This window comes from Seriola aureovittata, chromosome 23, assembly GCF_021018895.1.
Source record: "Seriola aureovittata isolate HTS-2021-v1 ecotype China chromosome 23, ASM2101889v1, whole genome shotgun sequence".
NCBI classification, from domain to species: domain Eukaryota; kingdom Metazoa; phylum Chordata; class Actinopteri; order Carangiformes; family Carangidae; genus Seriola; species Seriola aureovittata.
This window is the reverse complement of record NC_079386.1, coordinates 7,718,927-7,743,494: the sequence shown is the minus strand read 5'-3', so window position 1 is coordinate 7,743,494 and position 24,568 is coordinate 7,718,927. Positions and strand designations below refer to the sequence as shown.

General features: G+C 42.9%; 1 protein-coding gene across 4 annotated transcripts in view; it reads right to left on the bottom strand.

Annotated features, from left to right (window-relative positions):
* The window catches only part of LOC130164746 (ADAMTS-like protein 1), a 93,767-nt gene that overhangs the window by 5,550 nt on the left and 63,649 nt on the right, over positions 1-24,568 (bottom strand). For 3 of the 4 annotated variants that reach the window (XM_056369683.1, XM_056369682.1, XM_056369684.1), the window contains 18 exons: positions 24,138-24,265; positions 18,209-18,254; positions 17,618-17,854; positions 16,080-16,206; positions 15,501-15,575; positions 14,207-14,364; positions 12,086-12,197; positions 11,741-11,879; positions 11,584-11,634; positions 11,285-11,489; positions 10,188-10,335; positions 9,983-10,067; positions 6,022-6,350; positions 4,553-4,682; positions 1,792-2,002; positions 1,528-1,707; positions 1,253-1,406; positions 83-1,085 (listed from right to left, as the gene is read on the bottom strand). In XM_056369683.1, the coding sequence (XP_056225658.1) occupies positions 83-1,085; positions 1,253-1,406; positions 1,528-1,707; positions 1,792-2,002; positions 4,553-4,682; positions 6,022-6,350; positions 9,983-10,067; positions 10,188-10,335; positions 11,285-11,489; positions 11,584-11,634; positions 11,741-11,879; positions 12,086-12,197; positions 14,207-14,364; positions 15,501-15,575; positions 16,080-16,206; positions 17,618-17,854; positions 18,209-18,254; positions 24,138-24,265 (3,518 nt within the window). Of the gene's footprint in view, positions 1-82; positions 1,086-1,252; positions 1,407-1,527; positions 1,708-1,791; positions 2,003-4,552; positions 4,683-6,021; positions 6,351-9,978; positions 10,068-10,187; positions 10,336-11,284; positions 11,490-11,583; positions 11,635-11,740; positions 11,880-12,085; positions 12,198-14,206; positions 14,365-15,500; positions 15,576-16,079; positions 16,207-17,617; positions 17,855-18,208; positions 18,255-24,137; positions 24,266-24,568 lie in introns of those variants that run through there. The other variant, XM_056369685.1, reaches the window with a different exon arrangement.

Below are 24,568 nucleotides of genomic sequence, written 5' to 3'. Positions count from 1 at the left end.
AATAACCACTGAATATGTGACCGTTCTGTCAAACAACAGTCAGCTGTAATTTTTCTCATGCACATTGAGGGGTAGTTCTAACCTGCTGTTGTAGAGCAACTCTTTTCCGTTCTTCGTCCATGTTAGGGATGGTTCAGGGTTTCCCAATGCCTCACACCTCAACTCCAAGCTAGCAACTGGTTTCTGCAGCAAAGCTGGCACTCCCACATGAACTAGCATGTCAGACGGCGGTGCCGCTCCAACCTTCCTCGGCCGTTGGATGATCACCGGGTTCCTAGGCCTGGTTGTGTGGACTTTCGGTTTGTAGAGAAGCGGCCCTTGCGTGGAAGATTCCGCACTTTCCGGAGGGTGAAGAGTCGAGTCATTGCTTTCACCTTGCGTCATAGTGAGCTCACTGAGCAACTGAGCGATGAGTTGTTCCTCCCGTGGTCCTCCGAGGCCTTCAGAGAGGTTTTTCATGATCTCATCTAGCCTGTGGGTATCCGCAATGAGTACGACCGGGCTGGAAAATTCTGCACTTGCTCTCTCATCCTCCAGGGTCGACCTGTTCTTTTCACTGGAGTGTGGTTTACCAGTAATGTCTTTTTCATCTTGGACAGAGCCTTTGAGCTCAAGCAAATGCTCAACAATGTTGTCATATTGGTTGAGGGAGATGGGTAGCTCCTGAAATCTTTCTCCTGTCGAGGCCACATCTGGCTGCCCGACCTTTTGTTGTCGATCTGTGAGGAGCCATGACTCAGGAACGGAGAGCTTCTGCTTGCTGCCAATAATCTGCAGGACAAAATGTTCTTGTGCTTGGCCTGCAACGCAAGTGTAAATCCCGGCATCAGATGCACGAACCTGCTGAATCTTCACATATCCCTGTGGCGTTATGGAGAGGTGCGGGCGGCTGACCAGCGGCTTCCCTTCCTTCAGCCATCGAATGTGGCCTTTGCGGAAGTGGCGGGTTGGGCAGCGAAGGACCACAGTTGTCCAGGGCAGGAGGTAGCCATAGCCGCCCACTAACAACTGTAACTTTTTGCCCTTCCTCCACTGGATATAGACCTTCCTCTGGGCCAGTATGGTGGGTTCAGGCTTGAGAGAATCTGTGATGAAATTAACAGAACAGACGAACGGCTTAAATATTGCTTATACTTTTGTGCATTTTTCAATTTTCCATCAATTTCCACTGAGTTTCTTTCTCAGCATCAAATCTTTCTGTCAATCTCCACTCTCTTGGTAATACAAATGAACTAAACAGAGGGTCTCTTACTCTCACAGAGCCTGAGTGAGCACGGCCGGATTCTGGTGGGCCGGGAAATTAAGGAACAGTTCTTAGGTTCTATGGTCCAGTATCTCCCATCCTCCCTGTGCTTCCTGCAGATGGTCTGTAGAGTCTGAATGCCATTTCCGCAGGACACAGAACACTGGACAAATGATATGTAAGATATGAAAATGATCATACCCTGCATACTGTACATATGGCATTACATTTTCAGTACTTTTAAAAAAGAAAAAAAGAGGGTTGGCGTCTTGAGGAAAGCCTACCTGGGACCAGTCGGTTGTGACCCAGTGAGGTGGGCACTCTTGCTTGGCACAGGGCTGCTGGTTCGCGGGGCTTTTGGAAGGGCAAAAGGTGTCTGGTAACTCCAGGATGCTGCCATCTGCCAGCCGCTGTTTGCACAGGATCTGCCTCCTTTGAACTCCACCACCACAGCTCTGGGAGCACTGCAGAGACAAAAATATTGAAGTGCTAGGCGCGTCAGACGAACTGCTGAGTCGGGCATTTATAGTTGGTGAACTTCCTCTTACCTGTCCCCAGTCCGGGGTGTCCCACATAGGAGGGCAGTCGAAGCGGTTGCAGGCTTGGACAGGACTGGGTTTGGGATTTTGACAGTCTTCATCTCTCAAAACCTCAGTCCGGTTGCTGTCCCGAGAGGGCCGGTGAGTACAAGCCACAGTGCGGGTCATCAGACCGACCCCACAGGTAGCAGAGCATGAACTCCACTCACCTGTTTCCCACCTGTCAATACAATTTTTATTATTAAACTCAATAAATTACACGTTCCCTCGTTCTTCGGGCGGATATACAGTTGATTTATAGTTTGTCTATTTTAACACTGACCTGTATTTGCTTGTTAATTACACACTTGGGTTAGTTTTGAATTTAAAAGAAATGCACCACAACTTAACTTTCATGTGGGGCCACTGATTTTTCAGCTCTTAACCGTGACAGTCCCTGATTAATCACCAGTCTTCATCCTTTGTGTGTATGTCTATATAGCCAATTCCCCAACTAATAAAAGAGTGTAGTCGGGAGGAGTAAAGTCAGACTCCTTGAAGTTTTTATTTAATCCCAGGAGAGGACACTTTTGCAGTCTTATGAATGTGTAACTTCATGAAAGTGAAATTCATGAAAGTGAATACGAATGAAAACAAAAAAGAGTGATTCATGGGACTGAATGCTGATACATTAAGTCTCCCACTGAATTCAGTGATATTTGAGATATCCTATGGCATTATTTCTTCACCCACATTTTCCCAAAGACCTATGTGGACCAATATTCATGTTGTTGTCAGACACAGTTTCACACAGGGTGATCAATCCAGCATCAAAGTTACGTTGGCATTTTTATTCCAAACATGAAAATGATGTGGAGTGTGTGTAGCTAGTGGCTATGCCTTTAAAGGCATCTATAGGCTTTGGCTTTGACCAAGATGGCAGCAACTTTACTTTTTGCTTGACAGATTAGGTGATATTTCAAATCTATTCATATTTACTCAAGGGTCCAGGGACTGAGGAGAATTGGGAATGAAGCTTGTTTCTGGAGTGATACTATACCCAAAGCCAAATCTTATGGCTGTTTCCCTTCAGAGGGAACAGTATCCAAAGAGTGTAGCTTAATATGGGAGGGTGAGGAGGCCTCGGGGAGGGAGTAAAGGGCCAAAGGAAATAAGTCCAATACAGCGTTTGTTGTGCCTGAAAACAAGACTCAAGGCCTGGAAAAACAGTCAAGGGCAGGCTGCAAGCCTCTGAGTTTTCAGACCGGAGTGTGAGTGGTGGGATACCGACACTGCACACGGTGTTAACTTGAAACGTGTGGCCTACCGCGAAATCCACTCACCGTTTAGCCACGGCTCACATATTTTAAACAACATGGTATTATGCTGTTTAACCATTCTGGTATTTAATCCTGATGAATCTCTGGTGCTCATTTTACAAAAGGCAGTTAACATTTGGAATTTCAAATTTGGAATTCAGGACTGCTCATCCACTGTATTTCAAACTGACATCCATTGGATGATGGGTGGATAAACTAAGGAAGCTGCAAAACTTTGACTAAAATTCTTAAAACACCGTGACGCTACTCACATTAGCTCTAACTTCATAGTTGGATTTCAATCATTTCAACTTTAAATTTAGCATGTATATGCATGGTCCCCAGAGGATGATTCAAAATCCTGACATGGTGTGTCTAGCTCCACACCAGAGGAAACTTTCTCCATGACTGCCACTTTTTTAAGTGACAAGGTTATCTCTAAAGCTAATGGCTAAAGCTTTCCTTTAAACGGGATTTAGGAAACTCTAACGTGTAGATCTCCCAGAGGCTGAATACTTTTCATTATTAATACTTATACCTTAACTATAAAGATACATGTCATTTTTGTACACAAGATTATGACAATTACTAACTGTCAGATATCCATTTTTATTTTCCAAGGACATTCACAATACTCAGAGGATGAATCCTAATGTTTCTGGTGACTGCCTGACTCTTCTTCTGCCACCGCTATCAGGCAAAGATTCAGTTTTTATGCAAAAAAAATGACTGATATTAAGCAAATGTGACCACACTTCAGTGGAGGTGTTTTTTGCCTCAGCACATTTTTATAAGGAAGGAGGCCTCCTACATTTTAGGGCTTCTTTAAAAGTTCTTCCAAGGACAATTCCACATCTGAGCTGAGCAGGTATAGCTGCCACCGACACCTGATCCGCACTGTGTCTGATTCTGACCACGTTCCACCAGCTGTCCCACTGGTTTCATTTCCTGCCCTCAGTGATACAGCCATCCGTCTCTGTCATTCTGCCTCAGTATCACTTTGAAACAAGTGGCCTAAATGGTGACTATAATTGGTCCAAGTGGTTTTGAGCTAAGATGGATAATGTAGCGGATTAGAAGGATTTAAATCTCTTTTGTAGACAACCAGTGATTAGCAGAGATTAATTGATTCGGCCAGAGTGATGTGCGTTTTTTGATGAGAGTTAAGTAGTTTCAGGTGGGGGACCCAGGGTGCATCAGGGCTCTAGAAAATGCTATGTGAATGTCCCAGCTTCTTATATTGCATATTTTGCTGGGTTACAGTCTTGGAAAACTCACAGAGAGCCGAGCCAGATTTTAGTCCTGTTTTTAATTAATATTTTCTTCTTGAATGCAGCCAACTCCTTTTTCCCAAATCACATTTCCTCCTCGCTTTTACTGCATCCATCAATCAAGTCTATTTTAATGTTCATGCGCAAACAATTTAAACAACGTCTTAATGATGGAGGTCTGATTTGTGGGTTTTGCGGTACCTGGGTGGGCAGGGTTGAGTCTTGCAGTCCTGGAGGAGCTGCGGGGGCCGACGAGAGCTCACACACAGGCTCTGGTCGGCTGCCTCCCTGGTCTGCTTGTTCAGACAGATCACCACAGCCTCCTGCACACCTGGGATTAGAGGGCACCAGAGCGGTCGCAACGGATGAGAACCACGGGCACTGATCATTCATAAGGGTTTTCAATACACACACACACACACACACACACACACACACACACACACACACACACACACACACACACACACACACACACGCTCGCTGTCCCATTTCTCATACTGTTCTTGTTAAGCATCTCTTACATCTCACATATTATCACATTCACACACACATTTGGAAGCATAGAATATTGCAAACAGACGCTGCAATGAAGCGACCCAGATATTAGGGCCCCTCAATAAAAGCAAGCAGCGGTTGTATCTAATGGGGCACGATGAACGTCACGAAACAGTACGGCTGCCGGCTAAACTTCTGAACTGTGGATAAACTTTAAGGGTGTGATGTCAGGTCATGTTAAAAGCAACGTAATATAAATCTCGGGAGTCTGCTTCTAATGTTGGGGACAATAACAGTGAGGCAGGCACTTCAAACGCCACAGTGGTGTGATGGTCCACAGGAGCGCAGTCCTAAGGGTGTGTGTGGGTGTGTGTGTGTGTGTGTGTGTGGTGTGTGTGTGTGTGTGTGTGTGTGTGTGTGTGACATCTGATACCGGCCTGTAATCATCCCTGGATGGGAGTTTGTTGGGTTTGGGTGAGCGCACATACACACAGGCATTGACAAAAGCCTACGCCCATGTGCAGAAATTAAGTTACACGTGCACACTCGAGCAGACATTAACACCCGAACACACAATGCAGGCATACATGTTTGGATGTGGAGGTGGGGAGATTAAAGTGACTGTTGGCAGGATGTTTGGGAAAGCTGTCTGTGTCTGGTGCGGCGTTCGCTTCTGCTGTGAGAGTCAGTGACGTACGACCTTCAGGGTTCAATGGATGGTATTTCGTCTGTTATCAAATATAATCATAAGTTACTTCAAAGCCCACAATGGCATGGCTTCGGTCATCCACTGTCACCGGTTTCAGCTGTGACTTTTCGCAGTCTTTTTAAAGAATAACAACTGGGATAAATTCAATGACGCTGATGGAGTGAGGTTTGCTTTCAGGGCTTATGCTGCATTCAAACTAAGAAATATATTTTAAGTATGTTTATGATAAAAAAATATTCTGTTGTGGGTTTAATGTAAGATCACACTGACTTTTATATAAGAGTTTCTTTGGTTGCAATATTAGCCACGTTGGTTCAGATTGAAATATCTCAAATATCTCAAGACCTATTGGATGGATTGCTATGAAATAAGGTACAGGCATTCAAAGTCTCTATAGAATAAATCCTATTGATTTTGGTGACCCCCTTATGTTTCCTCTGCTCCCAGCCGTAATGATCCATACCTCCGCCACAACTCTCCGAGCACTCCGTAAAGCCTTCATATTCCCAGTCGTGCAGTTCCTCTCTTTCGGGCGTCTCTCCCCCCTCTTCCTCCTCCTCCTCCTCCTCTTCCTCCCCCTCCTTTTTGCTTTCTTGTCCTCGGCCCGAAACACCAGTGCATGGAGTACGGTAGCAGGGCTGACTTGTCGCAGGTTTGACCCCCTCGCACTCGTCATCAGGCAGGTCAGCAACAGTCTGGGAGAAGGACAGCAGCACCTGGCACTTGACAGTCCGGTGCTGGGTTCCGGAGCCACAGGTCCTGCTGCAGGGCTGCCAGGGACCAGGGATGAAGCTGAAGATGAGAGGGGGGGGGAGGGGTTGTTTGAGAAAGCAAACAGATTCATCACAGAGATATTAAAATAAACTGCATGCAGTTCACTCAGGAAGTATTCCTCAGAAACCTATATAAACAAGCTGAGGAATGTAGTTACAGTTTGATTTGATAAAGACTGGCTCCACATCAGCAGCGGCGTTTCAATGCAGTTTTGAAGATAACAGGTTTTTAGCATTCCCCCCGTGTGTAGATTTTATGCGTTTGCAGCTAAGTTCATAAACTCACTAAGGACTCAGTATTTATCTGCTGCGGTTAATTGAACAGCTGTGAAGACTTAAGGTCGGCCATTCTTAGATAAACAGCTTTCGCGCGCATCCTTCCTCATCTTGAAGAACGGATCAGTGAAGGAAATACTTGTAGATCACTGGTGTTCATGAATGCCTCAAGGCCTGTCAGGGAAGTGTCACCCCTTCCAACAGCTTGCAGGAGAGCAATAAAACGTGAAAACGTGAGACAGAAAGATGTTTGAATCCCAGTTGATCTTCACATTTAATTGACACTCTCAATGGGAATCAAACTGTCTGGGGAATGCACATAAAAACCACTTGCCAAAATTAAAAGCTCAGTTATATAAAGGATCAAGGAGGGGGAAATCTACATCACGCTGTTTCCATTGATGTTTAGAGCTGGTGTTTGAGGAGATCATAGAAGCTGTTTGATGTCAGTCTTGTGTTCATTAACCGCTCATGGGCTGATGCAGCAGCAGAGGAATTCTCATATGAAAATATGGAAATATGAAGACGAAACAGGATGTCCCACTATGTGCATACTGTGACACATTCACAGCTGACAGCAGGCATTGTGAGTTGGAGATGGCAGTGCTCGTTGGGGTGGGAGTCAGACATTGACCCTTTGCACAAGGGTCTGTGTTTTATGATCTTCATTCCCTTGTTCTCATTATACCCAGGTATGTATCTGATCATGACTACAGGGTGTTAGATGGCAGCTCTGATGTTTACACCATACAACAGCTGTCCTGCTTCGGGCTGAGCTCACCACTTCTGGTTTCTTTCAGCTAATATATTTATAGCAGTTTCAAAACATCAGAACATGCACAAAGGAATCTTTAAGCCCCAAAGCCACAAGCTGAATTAAAAATAGTCACTGACCAAATTGGTAGATGCTGAATTGGCCTTGGAGTTTCCCCCATGTTGTCTGAAAAACCATGAAATCCACGGAAGTAATGATAATAACTCAGTTGCAGATAAATGATCGCCGAGCCTTTACTCTTGTAAATAGTGGCTGTATAAGTCTAGTTTTGAATAAAACTAAACAAATCACTCCAAAGCAGCTACAGACTGAACTAACTGAAGACAGTTAGAAGCAGTGCTGTGAAGATCCTGCCGTTTTTAATGGAGGAGTCGCTTACTGATGGACATTTGAATGATAATGCAAGTGCTTAGCTTAGAACAAAATGAATGAACTACTTAGTCAGTGACTATTCATCTCTTTGAGCTGGACTGAACAAGCCGATGGGAATCAGCTAAATTCATAACCTCCATCTCTACATCATTCACAATAACGTACCACTGTAGCTCTTCACTTAGTCCCTTTAGTGTTTTTTAAGGGTGTTGGATATACAAATAGATATTTTCTGTTTGCTCGGTTGTATTCCTCTCGTCCAAAATTCTAATACAATAATAAGTAGGAAAGTACTGTTAGTTAATTCCGGTCTGTGTAGCTGACGGTGACAGCCATCTTTACCAGAGCCCAGATGTTCCAGTGAGTGACTGCACTTCCTGGGTCTATAAAAGTACCAGATTAGTTTTCTACAGCACAGCTTTCAATGTATATGTGTTTCATAAAAGGTACCACTAACATGGCAGCGTGCACCAGCGTGCAGCATTCTTCCTTGGTTGAGCAGTCCGACCACAACACAAGCGCGCCCTGCTGCTTTATAAGATGCCTCAATAAAGAGCTCATAATTACAGCAAACCTGGCTCTTTATGAGCACTCAAGGACTCATTGTGTTTTGGACAAACAAATGAATCACCGGCAGTTCGACCTTGGAACAGGAACAACAAAGTCAACAAGCGAACCCACAGAAATGTTTATCTTCATGCGTAGTTAAAGTACATCTGTCAGTTCAAAAACAATCTTGATTTCGTTCGTGGAGGGAAACAGCACACTTTTGTAATATCCGCCAAAGCCCCATTCTAATCATATCAATTAAATTTCCATCAATGGAAATATTTTATTTACTCATGGTAGTGGTGAGATGAAAAAAAAACAAAAAACTTTTGGCCAAGATGTGGGACATATATGGGTTTAATTTTTCAAGCAGTTGCGCAGTGGTGGTTCGGGGCAGGCATAAGGCCTGGCAATGGAGGTGCAATAAGTCTAACACAGGAATTTCCTTCTCCTTCCTCTCACATCCGTAACCTGGCCCCATATGGTAGGCAGATATTGTTGTTGGCTTGTGAATGACTGCATATTATACACAGATATTTATGTGCTTTTGGAGGAAAGACATGCTTTTTTTTTTTTTTTTTTTTTTGCATTCGAGCAAAATCATATGTTTTGGCGTTTCTCTCTCTCCCCCAATCTCGTGCTCCAAAGATAAGTCAAAGCAACAGATGTTTTGAACTGGCTAACATGGTCGCTAATACAAGTCATGCAAGACACTGGGTAGAGTCCAAACGTTGTCCATCTTCAGAGGACAGCCTTTATTAGTCAGTTGATACGTGGGACAAGAACATCTGGAACATCTGAGCGCTTGCTGAGGTAATGCTGGTAGCTAGTGACTGGTTTCCAAAAATATGTTTTTTTTCTCTTTCACATTCAGTTCCCCTTTTACCTTAAATAACCTAATGCAGCAAACTACCTGACAAATGCACACGTTCATTGAAGTATCAGAGCTTTTAACACCTATCTTAAGCAGGGGTGAATTCGTCTTTACTCGTCTTGGCGAAACTGTTCATATCTGACAAACGCTTGGTCCCCGCAGGTGTGAACATCACTCAAACTGGTGCATATTTTGAAAGGTGTCATCAAAAATTTTAAAAAAAATCAGGTCTACAGCTGTATATTCTGACACCAAGTTGACGAAAATGGCAGTTGACATGAACACAACCACGATACAGTGGCGGTTTTCTTGGCAGCACCGGGCCCTGTCTACTTCAATTTCACCTCCAGGTAAATCTTAAGACCTGGACTGAGAAAACTGTTGTTAAAACTGTGGATCTGGGACCTGACTTTTGCTTCTTTACCCCTGCAGAGTGACAGTAATCCTTTAAAAGGGGAAATGAACGCTGTAAAAATGTTCCTGATTTTTCTGGGTTGTGAGCCTTGTACAGCTTTAGCAGTGCAATATTCACCTCTGACGCTGTTTACTGAGGTTCCATACAGGCTATGTAATGTCAGTGACAAGTTGGTTAGGATTAAGAAAAACTGTGGAGATTTGTAAACAGGCCAGGCTGTAGAGTATGTTTTAAATGTAGACTGCCAGTACAGTTGAAGAATAAGATATTTAAAAGACGGATGTGTGGTTATAATTCTTACCAATATTCAACACAATCAAGCAACAAAAAGAGATGAAACCAGTGTGATCTTATCAGCATCCCTTTTGTGTGTATGTGCTGGGTACTTACGTTGGCTCCTCGGTCACTGTGATCTCCTCCTCCAGCTCTATGGCCTGCTTATGCCACACAGGTTTTGCCTCAACTGGGAGCGTATCTACAGCAAATGACCCAGAGAAGACAAAGGTTTCATATCACAAGAGAAATACTATTTTATTTTTACATATAAAGTACAAGTTTGGAGGTTAAAAGGTGAAAAATACAAAAAAAAAAAAACCTATGGACTTGTAGCAGGGCACAGTCACCAGGCACTCCTCCTTGATGTGGGGTTTGGTGGTCGGGTTGCAGCCTCCAGCGTGGAGTCCCCTGTGATCGATGCATAACACCACCCTGTAGCGCAGACCCTGACCACAGGTCACCGTGCACTGGTGATGACAGCAGATATAATCTATCAAGAACCGATCAACTGATAATAATTGAGCCCTGTTCCTAAGACCAGATCTCTCTGCTTATGTTTAACAGAAAGCCTTAGCTTTTGACTTAAGGGGGGGTTAAAGAAGGAGACCTTCCAAAGCTCACTGCTCAGGGGTGAACTTTGTCTGTCCTCTGCCAAAACAAGCATTTAAAGGCAAAGGAAGAATGTGCTAGGTAAACAGCATCCCAGGTTTTTAGGAGGCTACAAATCTGACTCCCTGGGCCTCTGCTTGCGCCTGTATGAGCGGTGGGGTTGAAAAATCCCCACGAGGAAGTCATGTGGGGCATTGAGTGACTACAAGTCTGTCAAATAAGAACGTTAACCGGAGATTGATCCACATGCACCATCCTGCAGCAGCCTGGATGTGAGTAGCACACGGTAAGTTAAAGAACTCCATGTGTGCTGCTGACTTTAAGGTTCTTATTAAAGCTTTGTATGTTTTGGATGGTGCGTTCAAAGGCGAGGGTGGTGGAGGACACTCAAGAGTGGGGTTAGCAGTGTTTCTCTTAAACGCACTGCAAGGTTGTGTTTTAAGTTGAGCTGTTGCAAGAGTTGCTCTCATGTTGAGGACGCTGCTTGACGTCTGAAGAGGTGACAGAATCTGACTATATTTTTGTTTCCCCTATGAGAAAATGAATCATCTTTTTTTTTTTATTTATTCATTCTAACCTCAAGGGTTAATTAAGACCCACTGTAGCGAGCTGCAGACTACCAAGACAAATGAGCCGTTTGCTAACATTTGACTTCCCAGGTGGTAACAGCCACAGAACACAAAGAAACATCTCTTTACTTTTGGTCACTCTGTATTTTTAGCTGAACTTTCTCAACATTTCTAATCTGATGATGCTTTGCAGCACTAGACTCAACTGTTCTAAAACAGAGTCACAAAGACCACCTACGGGCGACCACTCCTGCGCCAGCCAGGTGGGGCAGTCGAAGGTGTTGCAGGGCTGCAGGATCGCCGTCTTAGGGGAGTAGAGACACTTCCACTCCTCAGCGGGAGTGATGGTTCCCTGCATGTCTTCCTCCACGCAGGACACTGAGCGACTCTGGATGCCTCCGCCGCAGGAGGTGGAGCAGGCGGTCCAGGGGCTGCTCTCCCATCTGGCATTGTAAAAGGTCACATGTCATGAAGAGAATGATGCATAGAGGTAGATGTCAGAGTCACTATTTCATCTCACGCTAGCTGGGCACATACCGGGGCAGGGGGTGGTAGAGGTCATATGGCATAATTTGCTTGTAGCCATCACTGTAAGAATCAATCAAGGAAATCGGGCTTTAGGATCATACAATCTGCTGCTGACTCATCATAAACATAGATGTCTGCACTCAAAATCTGAGGTCTGGTCTCTAACCTGGCCAGGCAGGGCTCCATGTTGCACTCCTGCAGCTTGGGTTTAGGTTTGACGTTCTCTGGGTAATAATGGCAATACTGATCCACAACCACCCGGCCGCTCCGTAGGTCAAAGCATTCTGCTGAGGTTAGCTGGTAACCTACAGACGAGGAAAATGTCAGAGATCCCGAAAGAAACAACACAAAAATTCAGGGGTAACATCGGTTCAAAACTGAACTTTTATCTGCAAAAGAGGAATATCTGTCGGCATAACAGCTGTCAATCGTTTGGCTGGAAATATTGTTGGCTACTGTGAAGCAGTAGAAGTCGGTTGTTATAATGCCAGCAGAACAACTGCTCTCCTACCTCCACCACATGTGACGGAGCAAGGGAAGAAGTCGGTCTCTCTCCAGCGGTGGATGATGGGCTGGTAGTAGATGTACTGGATCACACTGTCTGCTCCACTGGCAAACTGCACCTACAGAAACAGAGATCAGGGCATGACCACCAAATATATCATCAGCTAATTTATATCAATATTATAATTAGAGCTGTAATGATTAGTCGATCGATTGATAAGTTGATCAGAAAAATAGTTGGTGACCATTTTGATTAATCGCTATAGTAAATTCATCATTTGGACAGGTGTTTTTACATTGTTTTCTAGCAGTTTGTTGAAACACCACAACAAAGAAAAGACTGGTTTCTCTCCTCTTTTGAAGAACACACAGCCACTGCTGGTTATTACTCAGTCACCCCCTTTGACACCCACGACTCCCATATGAGATATAGAGATGAAAGTATGATCGTTTTGTTCGGCAACAAACGACTGAAAAACACTGGAAACTATTTAAAGACGCTCTTTTTCCACACACACACACACACACACACACACACACACACACACACACACACACACACACACACACACGTCAGAGGAATTCGATCCTGAGAAACCTGAAATGTCAGTTTCTGCACATTCAAAGGACAAACACAGCAACCAGCAGGATATATCTGAGAGAGTGATAATAATCATAATCATAATCTCCTGTATGACAGTAGACAGTTTCTTAGTGCTTTACTTAAATAATGAATACAGATTGCTTTTATAGACATTGTTGGTCCATTTTCAACAGAGATTTTGTAAAGTTTCATAAATATTTAAGCAAACATCCTCTTGAGGAAATGCCCAAAAACAGATTATACCTATGAGAAACATAAATCAAACTCCACTCCTACTCATTCACATTCATGTGTTTTGAGTGGAAAAACTTTCTGGGAACTTTTTAATATAATTTTCCATTTGCCCAAACTTTTTTTCCAGTGCTGCGATATGAGCTGGCCGTCCGCCTCGTAACAGATTAGAAAATTATGCATTTATAGCTTCTCAGATTTCTGTCTCCTCACTTCCTATTTATTGTCCGATCCCGACTCATGTTTATGAGGGTGGAAGTTTTTACAGGCGTTCCCCCAGTCCGAGGCCTGTATAATTTTTAATGTCCACCCTCTAGCACTAGTCTGAGAATGTGTGTGTGTGTGTGTGTGTGTGTGCGTGCGTGTGTGTGTGCGTGTGAGAGAATACAAACCCGAAAAAGATGTTGTAGGCATTGTGTCACAGCATTGTAAAAAATAAAAATAATAAAAAATCCTATGTTCCACTACTGAATTTATGAATTGAATTTATGCTACTACTGTTATCAATGCATGACACACTGCTTCAAAAATATACCGACTGTCAGAGTGAAGCAACTAGAGAAAAAAAAAAAAAAAGTAGTCATTTGCATTTAATATTTAATTGGCTCACACATACTCTGATATCTTTCAATCTAAACATCCGAAATCAAATCTGCTTTGAACTCTGCGTGACTCGCTTGAGTTCACCGGGAGTTCATGGAAACAAGAACTTATCAGAGAGCAGTTTGGCTGGAGCGCACGATTTTCGGAGCTTTGCATTGCAAAAAATACAGTTTTGAGTTAAGCTGCGGAACAGAAAACAAAAATGTCCCTGTGATGTCAGATGTTCAGAGGAGTGAAGCTGATTGGGATCATTTGCAGGCAAAGCCTTTACAGAAAGCAGTCTGGAGGCTGCTGGTTTCAGTTAAATGATAAAAAATTTAAAAAAAGTAGCTGAAGTAACCACTTTCCCCCAAAAACAAACAAAACAAAAAAAAAAAAGATATCATACCTGCAAAAACTGATTTTTATTGGCCACTTGGAGGCAGACACTGACCGCTAATATGATAAACTTGTCACCAAATAGTTTCTTATTCACACATCCAGCAGTTACGATCAACATCAGCAATGATTTGGTGCAAGATTCCCACTCGTTTAGCTCGAAGCTGAACAGTGAGGTGATCATTCTGTGTGGGTTCATCACTCAAGAAAAAAAACTTGTTTAAAATTACAAATAGTAAATTAGTTTGTTAATATAAAAATACTGATTAGCGCCACTTGAAGTCACTTGAATTGATGTATTTAAGCTCTTACTTTGACAGTGAAGTCAGCTCCTAGTGGGCCAGTGATTCTCAGGATCTCCTTGTCAGAAAGTTTCTGGTAGTCCAAGGTGGTGTTCTCAAGGTGGTACTGGCCTGATGTATCTAAAACCAGTTCATCTTTCAACCCCTGCAGAGTCTTACTCTCCACATCTAAAGAGGAAACAGAGTAGACAGCTGGAGCATAGTGGACACATCATGGTCAGAATGAGGAAGCAGGGACAGCAGGTATCAAAACCCACCATTAACAATGAGACTTTAGTTTCTCTTTGATTTATCATAATCATTTCTTGCATACATTTTCATCATTATTGTGCACTTTAACCAAATGAGGGAGAAGAAGTGTTCCAAACGTCGAGATTCCCAAAGGATGACTTCCAGTTATCTCAGGTCCTCAGTCAGATCCAGTTGCAGACTGGCTGTGGTGTTCGGAGACAAAGAGACCCACTTTTGGCACTGCCAGGAGACTCGCGTAGGCCTCCAGGCAGGCCAGCACAGCAGAGAGCTTTTCCACCGCTTGATCTCACTTCAACTTTGGGCCTAACAAGGTCGTGTGTGATTCCAGCAAAGATATTTAAACAAAAACAACGGGGGAAAACACAGGAATAAGTGGTAACCAGCAGCCGTCATCATCTGCCCACAGATGGTTACAATTTAAGGGCCCTCGGCCAGAAAGAGTGGAGGGAAATATTTAATGAAAGAATCTGTCCATTCAGAAAAAGAAGCGCTTTTTTGGCTGGGCTCAGGAAGCGATCTGTAAAATAACCGCGGAGCAAAGGATAGGTACAGAGATGGAACATTTGTTATCGATTTGATTCAGCGGGGAGTTTGGTGCCAGTACTTTGACATCAGTGATATTTGCTGGAAGCCGTGTGTCTTCTCAGAGCCAGAGCAAAGGGGAGAAATAAATACCTCTTCTGGTTATTCTGCCCTGAGCCACTTTTTAAAAAAAATAAAAAAGCCTTTATGAGAAAATGTAATATATTTGGCCATTATCAGGAGTAAAAGGTTAATCATGAATTGTTATTTGGGTGATATATTTATTAAAAAGGTTTATTAGGGGTCAGGCAAGCATAACGTGTATAATGAAAAAGTAAGATTCTTTTTGCATCACACATCATTAGAACATAACATGACCTGCAGTAAAACACACGCAGAATACTTGGGTTTAAATTGCCGTGTTTGGCAATAATAATAATAATACATTTTTTTTTAAAAACACTGCCAAATATAAATATCATGTTTAACTGTTTTGGATGGGAGGGCACCCTGGACCTACCAGGACTTACACAAGTGATCCGGGCCTTTCAGAACCAGACGCACATGACGACTCTTGTAGGGGATGACAACAACTGTGTCCTCAGCTGGAGTGTGACAAACAGACAGGGAGAGAGAGAGAGAGAGAGAGAGAGACCATGAAGATGAATCTAATCAGAACTTATACAAGCAAGCAACAGACTCAGACTGATTTGACTAGAACAAAGCAGAGCAGCAGATACAAAGTACATATACATTATATTAACAAACATAATGTATATATGTATATATACAGTATATATATATATAATGTATACTGTAATTTACTTCAACAGTAGAGTTACATAACCAAAACAAGTTAAAAATGCAGCTTTAAAGTGTCACTCTAGCGATTTACTATTGCACTTGGCTCCAACTGAACAGATTTTAGAAAGAGGAAGCCAAGGTATCCTGACTTTTAGTCAGTCTAGTATGGATCAAGCTCCAAAATCACTGAATCCTACACTTGCCTTGAATCTATGTAGACTTTGTAGCGCCTCTCGAGTAAAAAAAAAAAAAAAAAATGTGTTTAAATTAGAACAAATACAACTGCTTGAATGAAGATTCTTTACTTTTTCCTGATGTATGCTGGGATTTGTAGTGTCCTCGCACAAGTCGGCAGGATGAGCCATCTCCATTGCAGACACCGCAGTTGTCCTCCTTTGCCGTGCTCCCTAACTCATGATCACAACCTACAATCTGTAACACAAAGGGAAAACTGAACAAAAGAACAATACAAAAAAATAGACTCACCAAGCAACCAGATGTCTGAAGGAACAACTTTTCTTTGAAAGCTTTAGCTTTCAGAGAAGATTGTAAATGAATCTCTGACAGGGTCTTATGCAAAAATATGAAAAGAACAGAGGAAACACGGGGAAAAATGAAAAGTCCCAGTGAAAGTACACATGTTGGTTCTGTTAGACCTTTAATTTAAATTCAAAAAGAATGTCTTTCCTCATCATATCATGTAAATGTTATAATCAAATGATCCAAACAACCCTCTGGTTTCTTCCATATTCATACCACATCTGTTGTTTGTATTATTAAGATAGCATGAAACATCCCCTTTGAGCTGATCATGGTTTTTACAAAAAAAAACTTTCCCCACTGTTTTCTATTGAATATTATCTGCAACCATCCGTAGTTGATTGATGGAATTTTTCGCAATCTGTGTCGGTAAGAAAAACCAAAAACCACAGTGTGATTCTTAGCATGGTAAGAGAGTACATTAAAATCCCTGTGTGTCTCTGCACACACAATGCCTTGGGACGTACTTCCATTCAACCGGGAAAAAATGCATTCGAAACTATTTCCTGGACTGTCAGTCAAAAGCCCAGTCTCTACTATTATTCTCATTGGGTATTCATTTGTAAAGCAGATGGCATGGTGTTAGCATAAGTCAACCTACTGTGTATGAGTTTTCTCAGATTTATTACCAGTCACGCATGTGTGTGTGTGTGTGTAATGATGGCAAAATGTGGTCCTGGAGACACCTACTGTAGCGGGAACTACCACCGAGGCAGTTGTGAGTAATTTCGCAGTTTTATATGTCAGTCGCTGAACAAATTTTTGTGACTGCGTACAAGATCACTATTGTCAAGTTGTGTTGTATTTATAGTAGAGGTCTATTATTAGTTTGGCTTGTTAATTGCTAATTATTCATTATAAATAAACTATTGGAATCGTCAGAACTTTGGCTGATGGCTGCACTACACCACCCACACAGGGACTCCCATCACAGTTTGTGTGTGTGTGTGTGTGTGTGTGTGTGTGTGTGTGTGTGTGTGTGTGTGTCATCATGGCAAAATGTGGTTTTGGAAACACCTGCTGTGGCGGGAAATACCACAGAGGTGGTTTTGAGTAATGGGTAAAACGGAGTTAACTTTACAGGTGTGTCATTGACATCAAAACGAAGGCTAAGTTGTAAGATGACTGTGCTCTGACCCGACTACTCATGTAATGATGTAGTAATGGCTGTTGAGTAGTAATGGGTTGGAATGTCAACATGTTGATTTGCATTGCGGTTGGTGTTAGTTCCTGTATGTAAATGAAATAAATGTGTACTCCTCAGTGGTGGAAAACAATGGCGGTCTTTGAGTCAGTCTAATACCTGGCAGACTCCACTGATGCACATGTCCAGGGACTCAGTGTAACAGCGAGTCCCATCCAGCACCTTGGGCGCCAGCTCCACCAAGAGGCCCGAACCCTTGGCTTTGCACTTGAGAGCGCAGGGGTTGTCCGGGTCATTGTACACAGGCAGCCACTCGTGGTACTGACCCTGGTATCGTACGTCTGCATGGGCTGAACACTGCTGGGCGCGGAAATCACCAGCTTCTGGAGGGCAGTCCTGAAGGTAACACCGACAAGAATATTTTAGATACTTTTCTGATCTGCGCACTCAATCGATAATGAGCACTACATGTGGGGAGAAGTGGTTGGTGATTGCTACATGTAAATCCCAGGTTAAATGAAAACAAAAGGAGTTTGATGTTTCCCACCACAACTTCTCACTTTTCTCTCAAACAACATTGGATCCTAGATCATAAAATTGCACCCCTTAACCATAAATCCTAGTAATATTTTCACAGTTCCACCTCACTGACTTCTCAATCACAATTCGCCGTATCAGTTTATCTCAAGAGAAAACCACTTGAAAGCTCTATGGACATCCATTACATAAAGATGAGTTTGCTAAACTTACCACATTACTGCATGTGCGATATTTGATATTCTGCCCTTCGCAGGTCCTGCAGAAGAAAAAATGAAAATGTGGGTGTACTGGCTTTGTGGGTGGATGATGAAACAAACCACAATGCACCCCAGCGACTTAATGGCTGCTATTTCAACCACTGACTCTCATTATCTTTTTGAATTGCTGCAATCCCGCAGCGACGGTTTGGCAGCCCACAAACACGGATCTGTGATGTTTAGATTTAAGTCTAATTCACACAGTGTGACTATACATAAATACAAAGGCATATATGGTTTCAGAAGGGGGAGAACAATTTATGATAAGAATGGTTATTGTGCCTTGTGTAACAATGGTGGTATAACACAAAAATTACATTATTAACTTACTAACTTTATAATCAGGTTTAGTTTCTTTAACAGAAACCTGATTTATGATGAACAGTGTTGTATTTCCTTCTTTACTACAAAGACCACTGTCCTTCACGGCATTCTCTTTGACTAACAATAGCATGCTAGCCCGCTCACAATGCTACAACATGCTAAAATGGTGATGTTTAGCAATTATGATGTTTACCATGGTCACCATCTTAGTTTAGCATTTGATCATTTGGTTTCAATCTAGCATAGCCTGCTAGTAACAAGAATGAGAACCCAAAAAAACAAAATCAGGAAAAACCAAGTCAATTAAAGCTTTAAAAATTCAAGATAAACTAGAGAAAAGGAAAAAGAAAAACAGAACACAAGAGTGGATAGGTACTGAAAACACTCAGATACTCCCTCATTTGTCATAGTGACCAGTCTTTAAACAAATCCTTGCTTTATAAACCAGCAGTACCACACATACAGTAGTAAAGCAGACACAGCAGAGCCCTCCAGTCTGTGTCTGCTTAACAGATTGGAGCAGTTTGGATCACGACTCTGTGTATGACAGTCGGCAGTGTCTTTGTCCAAATTATGGAGCTAACCACTTACTGAAAATTAGGATTCCTTTGTGCTTTGATGGCGAGTGATGATAAACCATTGATGGTGACTATGATAGGCCAATTATCCAAGACCCCAGTGGAAACTAATCAGAGGATATTCTTTTGAGTTTGGAAACTTAAGAGGAATTCCAGTGTCACAGGCCCTTAGCTAATCTGGAATCATGATTGGAGGCAACGTTGCAGAGTTTGGACTCACGGATGAACGGGGGCTTAAAGATTTTTACAATATTATTCCAGAGAGCAGAGGGAGTGAATGTGGAACGTGTGGCATGGCAAGAACATTAGACCCTGTGACAAATTCAGACAGTCCTCTCTGCCAAGCTAAACAGCAGGTCATGGGGCTTGAACCCAAACAAGAGACTTTCAAAGACCAAGAGTTGAAAGACAGGTAGCAAAGGTCTGGATCCGTGTGGAAAATCATGCTGGGAGGAGCAATATATAATCTAGACGTTAAAAAAAAAAAAAAAAAAAAAAAAGGAGGCAAAGGGAATAAAATGAATTTCCCTTTTCATTTCCTCTTGACTTTGGAAGCTACAAAGTGGAGGCTAAGCAGAAGCACAGCCTGGACTTGGGATTCATCATGGCGTCATCATAGGTTAGGGAAAAACAACTTGGTTGAAATATCAGAATTCCTGGAGCACATAACACATAACTCACAGACTATGACCCTTTTCTTTTGAGCCAAATATACACAAAAGACACAACTACACAGAGTTTGCTGCTCAGCTAACAACACACAAGACACCACATAGAGTAAAATTACCATATAGCACGCCAATAACCTCATCTTCAGACAAGAAAAGAGCTAAAATCTACTGTAACCATGAAAAATTCATAGTAATAACTTCGTATAATGTTGGATATGCAATAAAATTTGTCTGGCTCATAAAGTCCATATATATGTCATCAACTCGTCTCGCTAGATTGAAAGTAATTGCAAGCACGGCTCCATAACCTTTGCCATAATATTGATACACTTGAGGCAAGTAGGCAAATGAAAATGTGGCTGATTTTGTAATGCCTAAAATATGCTGATGCTATGAGCTCTGGTATTGATCAGTTTAGGGGCATTCAGGACAAAGTTGAATAAGATGACGCAACATCAGACAAAGGCGCTCCTTCTTTCCTTTGTCCTTCCTTGGTCCACAGCAAGATGTCTCTGAAACTATTGGCCCACAATGTTATGAAATTTGAAATTTTCATGGTCCCCAGGGGGGTGGTTCATAATGTTTTTAGTGATCTCCTGACCTTATATTTATCTGTCCTTTTTGTGCCACTATCAGGCTGAAAATCTGTCATTGACCAACACTTTGTCATGTACACGGAGATATGTCTTTTAAAAGTAATGGCCATAGTCAATTTTCATTTGATATTCACGTTCCCCTGATGATGAAACTTGATGTTTTTGTGATGTCCTGGACAACTTTTCTTTTAGGCAACACATTTTCCCTTGCACATAAGAAATATAGAAATTAAATGGGAACACTGGTATGAAATTCACTGCACACATTCATGCTCCCTAGTCAAAACGTCAACTTCACATATTAGATTAGAGAGTGCAAAGAAAGTTGCTGAGCACATTTATGCTCCCAGGAAGATACACTCTTGATTTTAATGGCCGAATGGCTGTCTCTATACACAAGCACACTTTTAGCTATGCAAGTGGCATGGCTTTGGGGGTGGCAATGTCAGTCATTTGGTTCATACCCACTTTGATCCACAATGAAATATCTCAACACCTGTCGGTTAGATTGCCATGAATAATTTGGAGACAATGATTTTCCCCTGAAGACGAAGCCGACATACTTTGGTGATGTGTGCTGATTTTTTTCTTTTAGCGCCTCCATGAAGTTTTCGGTTTTCAGAAATGTAACTCAAATGTTTATCTATTCCTATCATCAACTGAAAATCTGGATTATGACTGAATGTTTTCGACTTCCTTTTTAGCACTGCACAGGCCACACAGAGGGTGTCGCCCTACACTGTCACGACAGAGACATGAACACGGTGCCAGGCCCAGGGTACTTAGACAATTCATTGCCTTGGAGAAAATTCACTTTTAACTACTATAGCCTTTAAACATAGACACTAAACACAGCTGTGGGATGCCTTCGGTGAAATTCCAAAATGCCACAGATATTTTAATGTCACTGCCTGTAATTTCAGCAAATCAGTGACACAATGAATATTAGAAACATCCTTATCAGGAATGAGAAGCTTTTTGTAGCACTTATATGCTTAACTGGTTCCCTGCCCCTGTCCTGTCCTGCTCAACTTTACTCCCTGATGGTGGAAGGTTACCAACGGGTTACATGACTCTCTTTTACAATTTACTCTCAACTTATTAAACAAACTCTAAATAAAGCAGAGAGAGGTTTCTTGTTATAAAAAGAAATGACAAAAAAGACAAATCTCTTAAGCGTTTGCCAACCATGAGCCTCATAAATAATAGACCAGCGCTTTCTCTTGCCATGACACCCAATCCATATGTCCACACTTGCTTCAAACCAGCTATGCTGTTGCTAATAATGGAGCTTGTGATCAAGTGAAGTGTGTTGTGCGGGGGCGGGTGGTGGTGGTGGTGGTGGGGGGGGGGGGGGGGGGGAGAGACACGACTAATGAGGGCCAGGCGATCTGTGTTTAGTCTGTACTTTGCATGTGCCCGTTTGGGAGGTTGTCAAGCGTTTTTGCAGTAGCAGTGAGTCCTACGTGCCTGTGTGTGTGCGTGTGCGTGTGCGTGTGTGTGTGTGTTTGTGTAAAGGTCAGAGAGTTGGAATGGTATTGGTTTGGAGGGTGTTGCAGGCCCGTTTCCAGCCGCTCCTTCCAAAGAGTCACACACACACACACACACACACACACACACACAAGGGGCCTTGTGCTGTGCTTTTTAATGACGCTGTTTGATCTGCCACCCGGGGCCAGGCTACTGCTCCCTCATTCCCACGCAATAGCGGGGTGAGGTTGGATGAGGTGGGACGGAGGGTTCTTCCATTTGCTCAAGAACCCCATACATGACTGCCACCGCCAAAGGACACACGGGTTTGTAAACATTACCCGCCTGGGCTTACATGAGCATGTACGTCTACACATACATACACTCCCCGACATCCCACACGGAGCTCAAACCCCAAACACCTCTTAAAACGTCAATTGCTTTTACAGCCAGTAGCAATCTGAGGTTTGCCTGACCAAAAATTTCTGGGCAAGCAAAGAGAAATGGCAGCTGCTGATATCATGAAATGAACTCCTCAAAAAGCCATTGACCTCAGTGTTTACAATGCAGTAAAGGGCGGGGAGGGGGAGTCTGTCACTTTGAGTTTGAGGTTTTGACAGCCTCATGCTTCTTGGCCTGGTTCTGCAGTGCCAGTGCAGATTGATTCATGGTGATGGAGAGCTGGAAGCACCTTGCAGTACACCTCGGTTATGACCTCAAGTATGATCTGTGCTGTTTTCTCAGTATGTCTTTGGACAGTTGCATTGTTTTATGATCTCACTGGCCGCTCCTGTCACTGCTGGCGCTCCCCCCTGAGGCCCCCCCATCAGTGAAACAGAGGTGACTTTAGCAGCAAAGCTCACTGGCTACCTTTACAGAGTGAGCGATACTTTCTGGGAACTGTAAAAATACAGGAATGCAGTGAAGTCACCCTGCAGCTATTTCCCAGTCTATAAATGTGACAACATTTCTATGGAAAACATACCCTCCTTCAGTCTTTTTTTCTCTTGTTCCTCAAATCCATTTGCAATTGGCCACTTTGCCCAGAACCCTTGGCCCGCAGCTTTAATCTTGAAGCCCACTGGGTTAGCTTGAAGTCTAACCAACTGGGTGACTTTGGCACAAGGATGAAAGGACAGAGAGGTCCAGAGTGCAAGCTCCAGTTTAAGCCAAGATGATGAGCAGTGGGAATCAAACCATTGAGGGCTCATTGTTTGCAGAGAACTCTATCAGAGAAAAGAGTTATTAAAAGTGACATGTACTGTTATGCTCCAATTCGTGAAGAAACATGTCCGGGACGTTAGTGAAAATCGGATCCCCACTGTCATTGATGAATTCAAGAATTAGGCTCATATGGCCGTCTAGACAGCTTTCGTAGGTGGATGGGCAAGTGATCTCGGATGACCCCCTCAGGGCTATTTAACAGTCACAAACCAGTCATATGTACTTTGAGCACTCTCATTACAGCCCATGGGAACAGGGCGATTGATGAGATTTACTCACACTATTAGGGACGCTGTCTGGATTTATTTGGCAGAGCAGCTGTGAGCAACAGAAAAAGACCCCCCCCCCCCCTTTTCCCTCTCTTGAATCTTAAAGCCTCGATATGGCACTTTAATGGAAACCAGTCCAAACCCAGTTGGGACTTTCCTCCCAACTGGGAGGAGATTACCTTGGATAGTGTTTGAACACACACTTACAAATTGCCCACGGGATGTTTCCATTTATCTGAAGGTCAATGAGACTCTAACTTGAAATTATATATATTCAATTTGCTGTATATCCTCTCCTCTTGTGATGCAAGCATCTCCTAATGATTGAGACTTATTTATTACAGGGCACCACTCTGAGTCCCCTGCTCAAAAACGTGACTCCTCTTTATGCCTCTGGTTCTCATATTAGAAATATTGCTTCTTGTATTCATATAAGCTGTAGAGGACAGTTTGAGCATGCTGATCGGCTCACAATGACAACGCTAACATCCTGATGTTAAGCAGATATACCGATTAACAGGTTCCCCATCTTAATTTAGTGTGTTAGCATAAATTATTGCAATTAATTATCAAGATTAACTTACTTTTCCTGAGCCATATTATCTTGTAGTAGGTAATGTGTGGAGCATGCATGTGTTCTGCTAATGTACCTGACACTTACTAATGTGAGGAAGAATTGCTCATTACACTACATTACTGCATGTATGTAACAGGCTTTCAGGTGACACCCGGCTGAGCGGAAAGCCTTACTTGGAGCTGAGGCATCGTCGGAGGGAGTATGAGGCTCCTCCTCCACAGGTACGGGAACACTCACTCCACGAGCCCCAGGCATCCCACAGCGTGTCTCTGTCCTCTTCTGACCGGGCCGTCCGCGAGCTCTACACAACCGAAGAGAAGAGAGACGAGAGAAAGGAAGCTGAAAGTTTATGTGATCTGTCATGGACGGTGTGAGCATCTCCAGTTCCCCTTTTTCACTGTTGTCACCTCATTCATTATCAGCTCTTTCACCCCCGAGGCAACTGTGGCACTTGTGTATTGCACTGCACTGTGTATTTTAACACAGTGCAGTGCAATACACAAGTGCTATCTTTGTGCTGGACTGGTCTGTCTAAACAATTTCGCATGTTAAAAGTGACTTATTTAACTTCTTACATTTCTCATATGGCTAAGGAATATTCCGA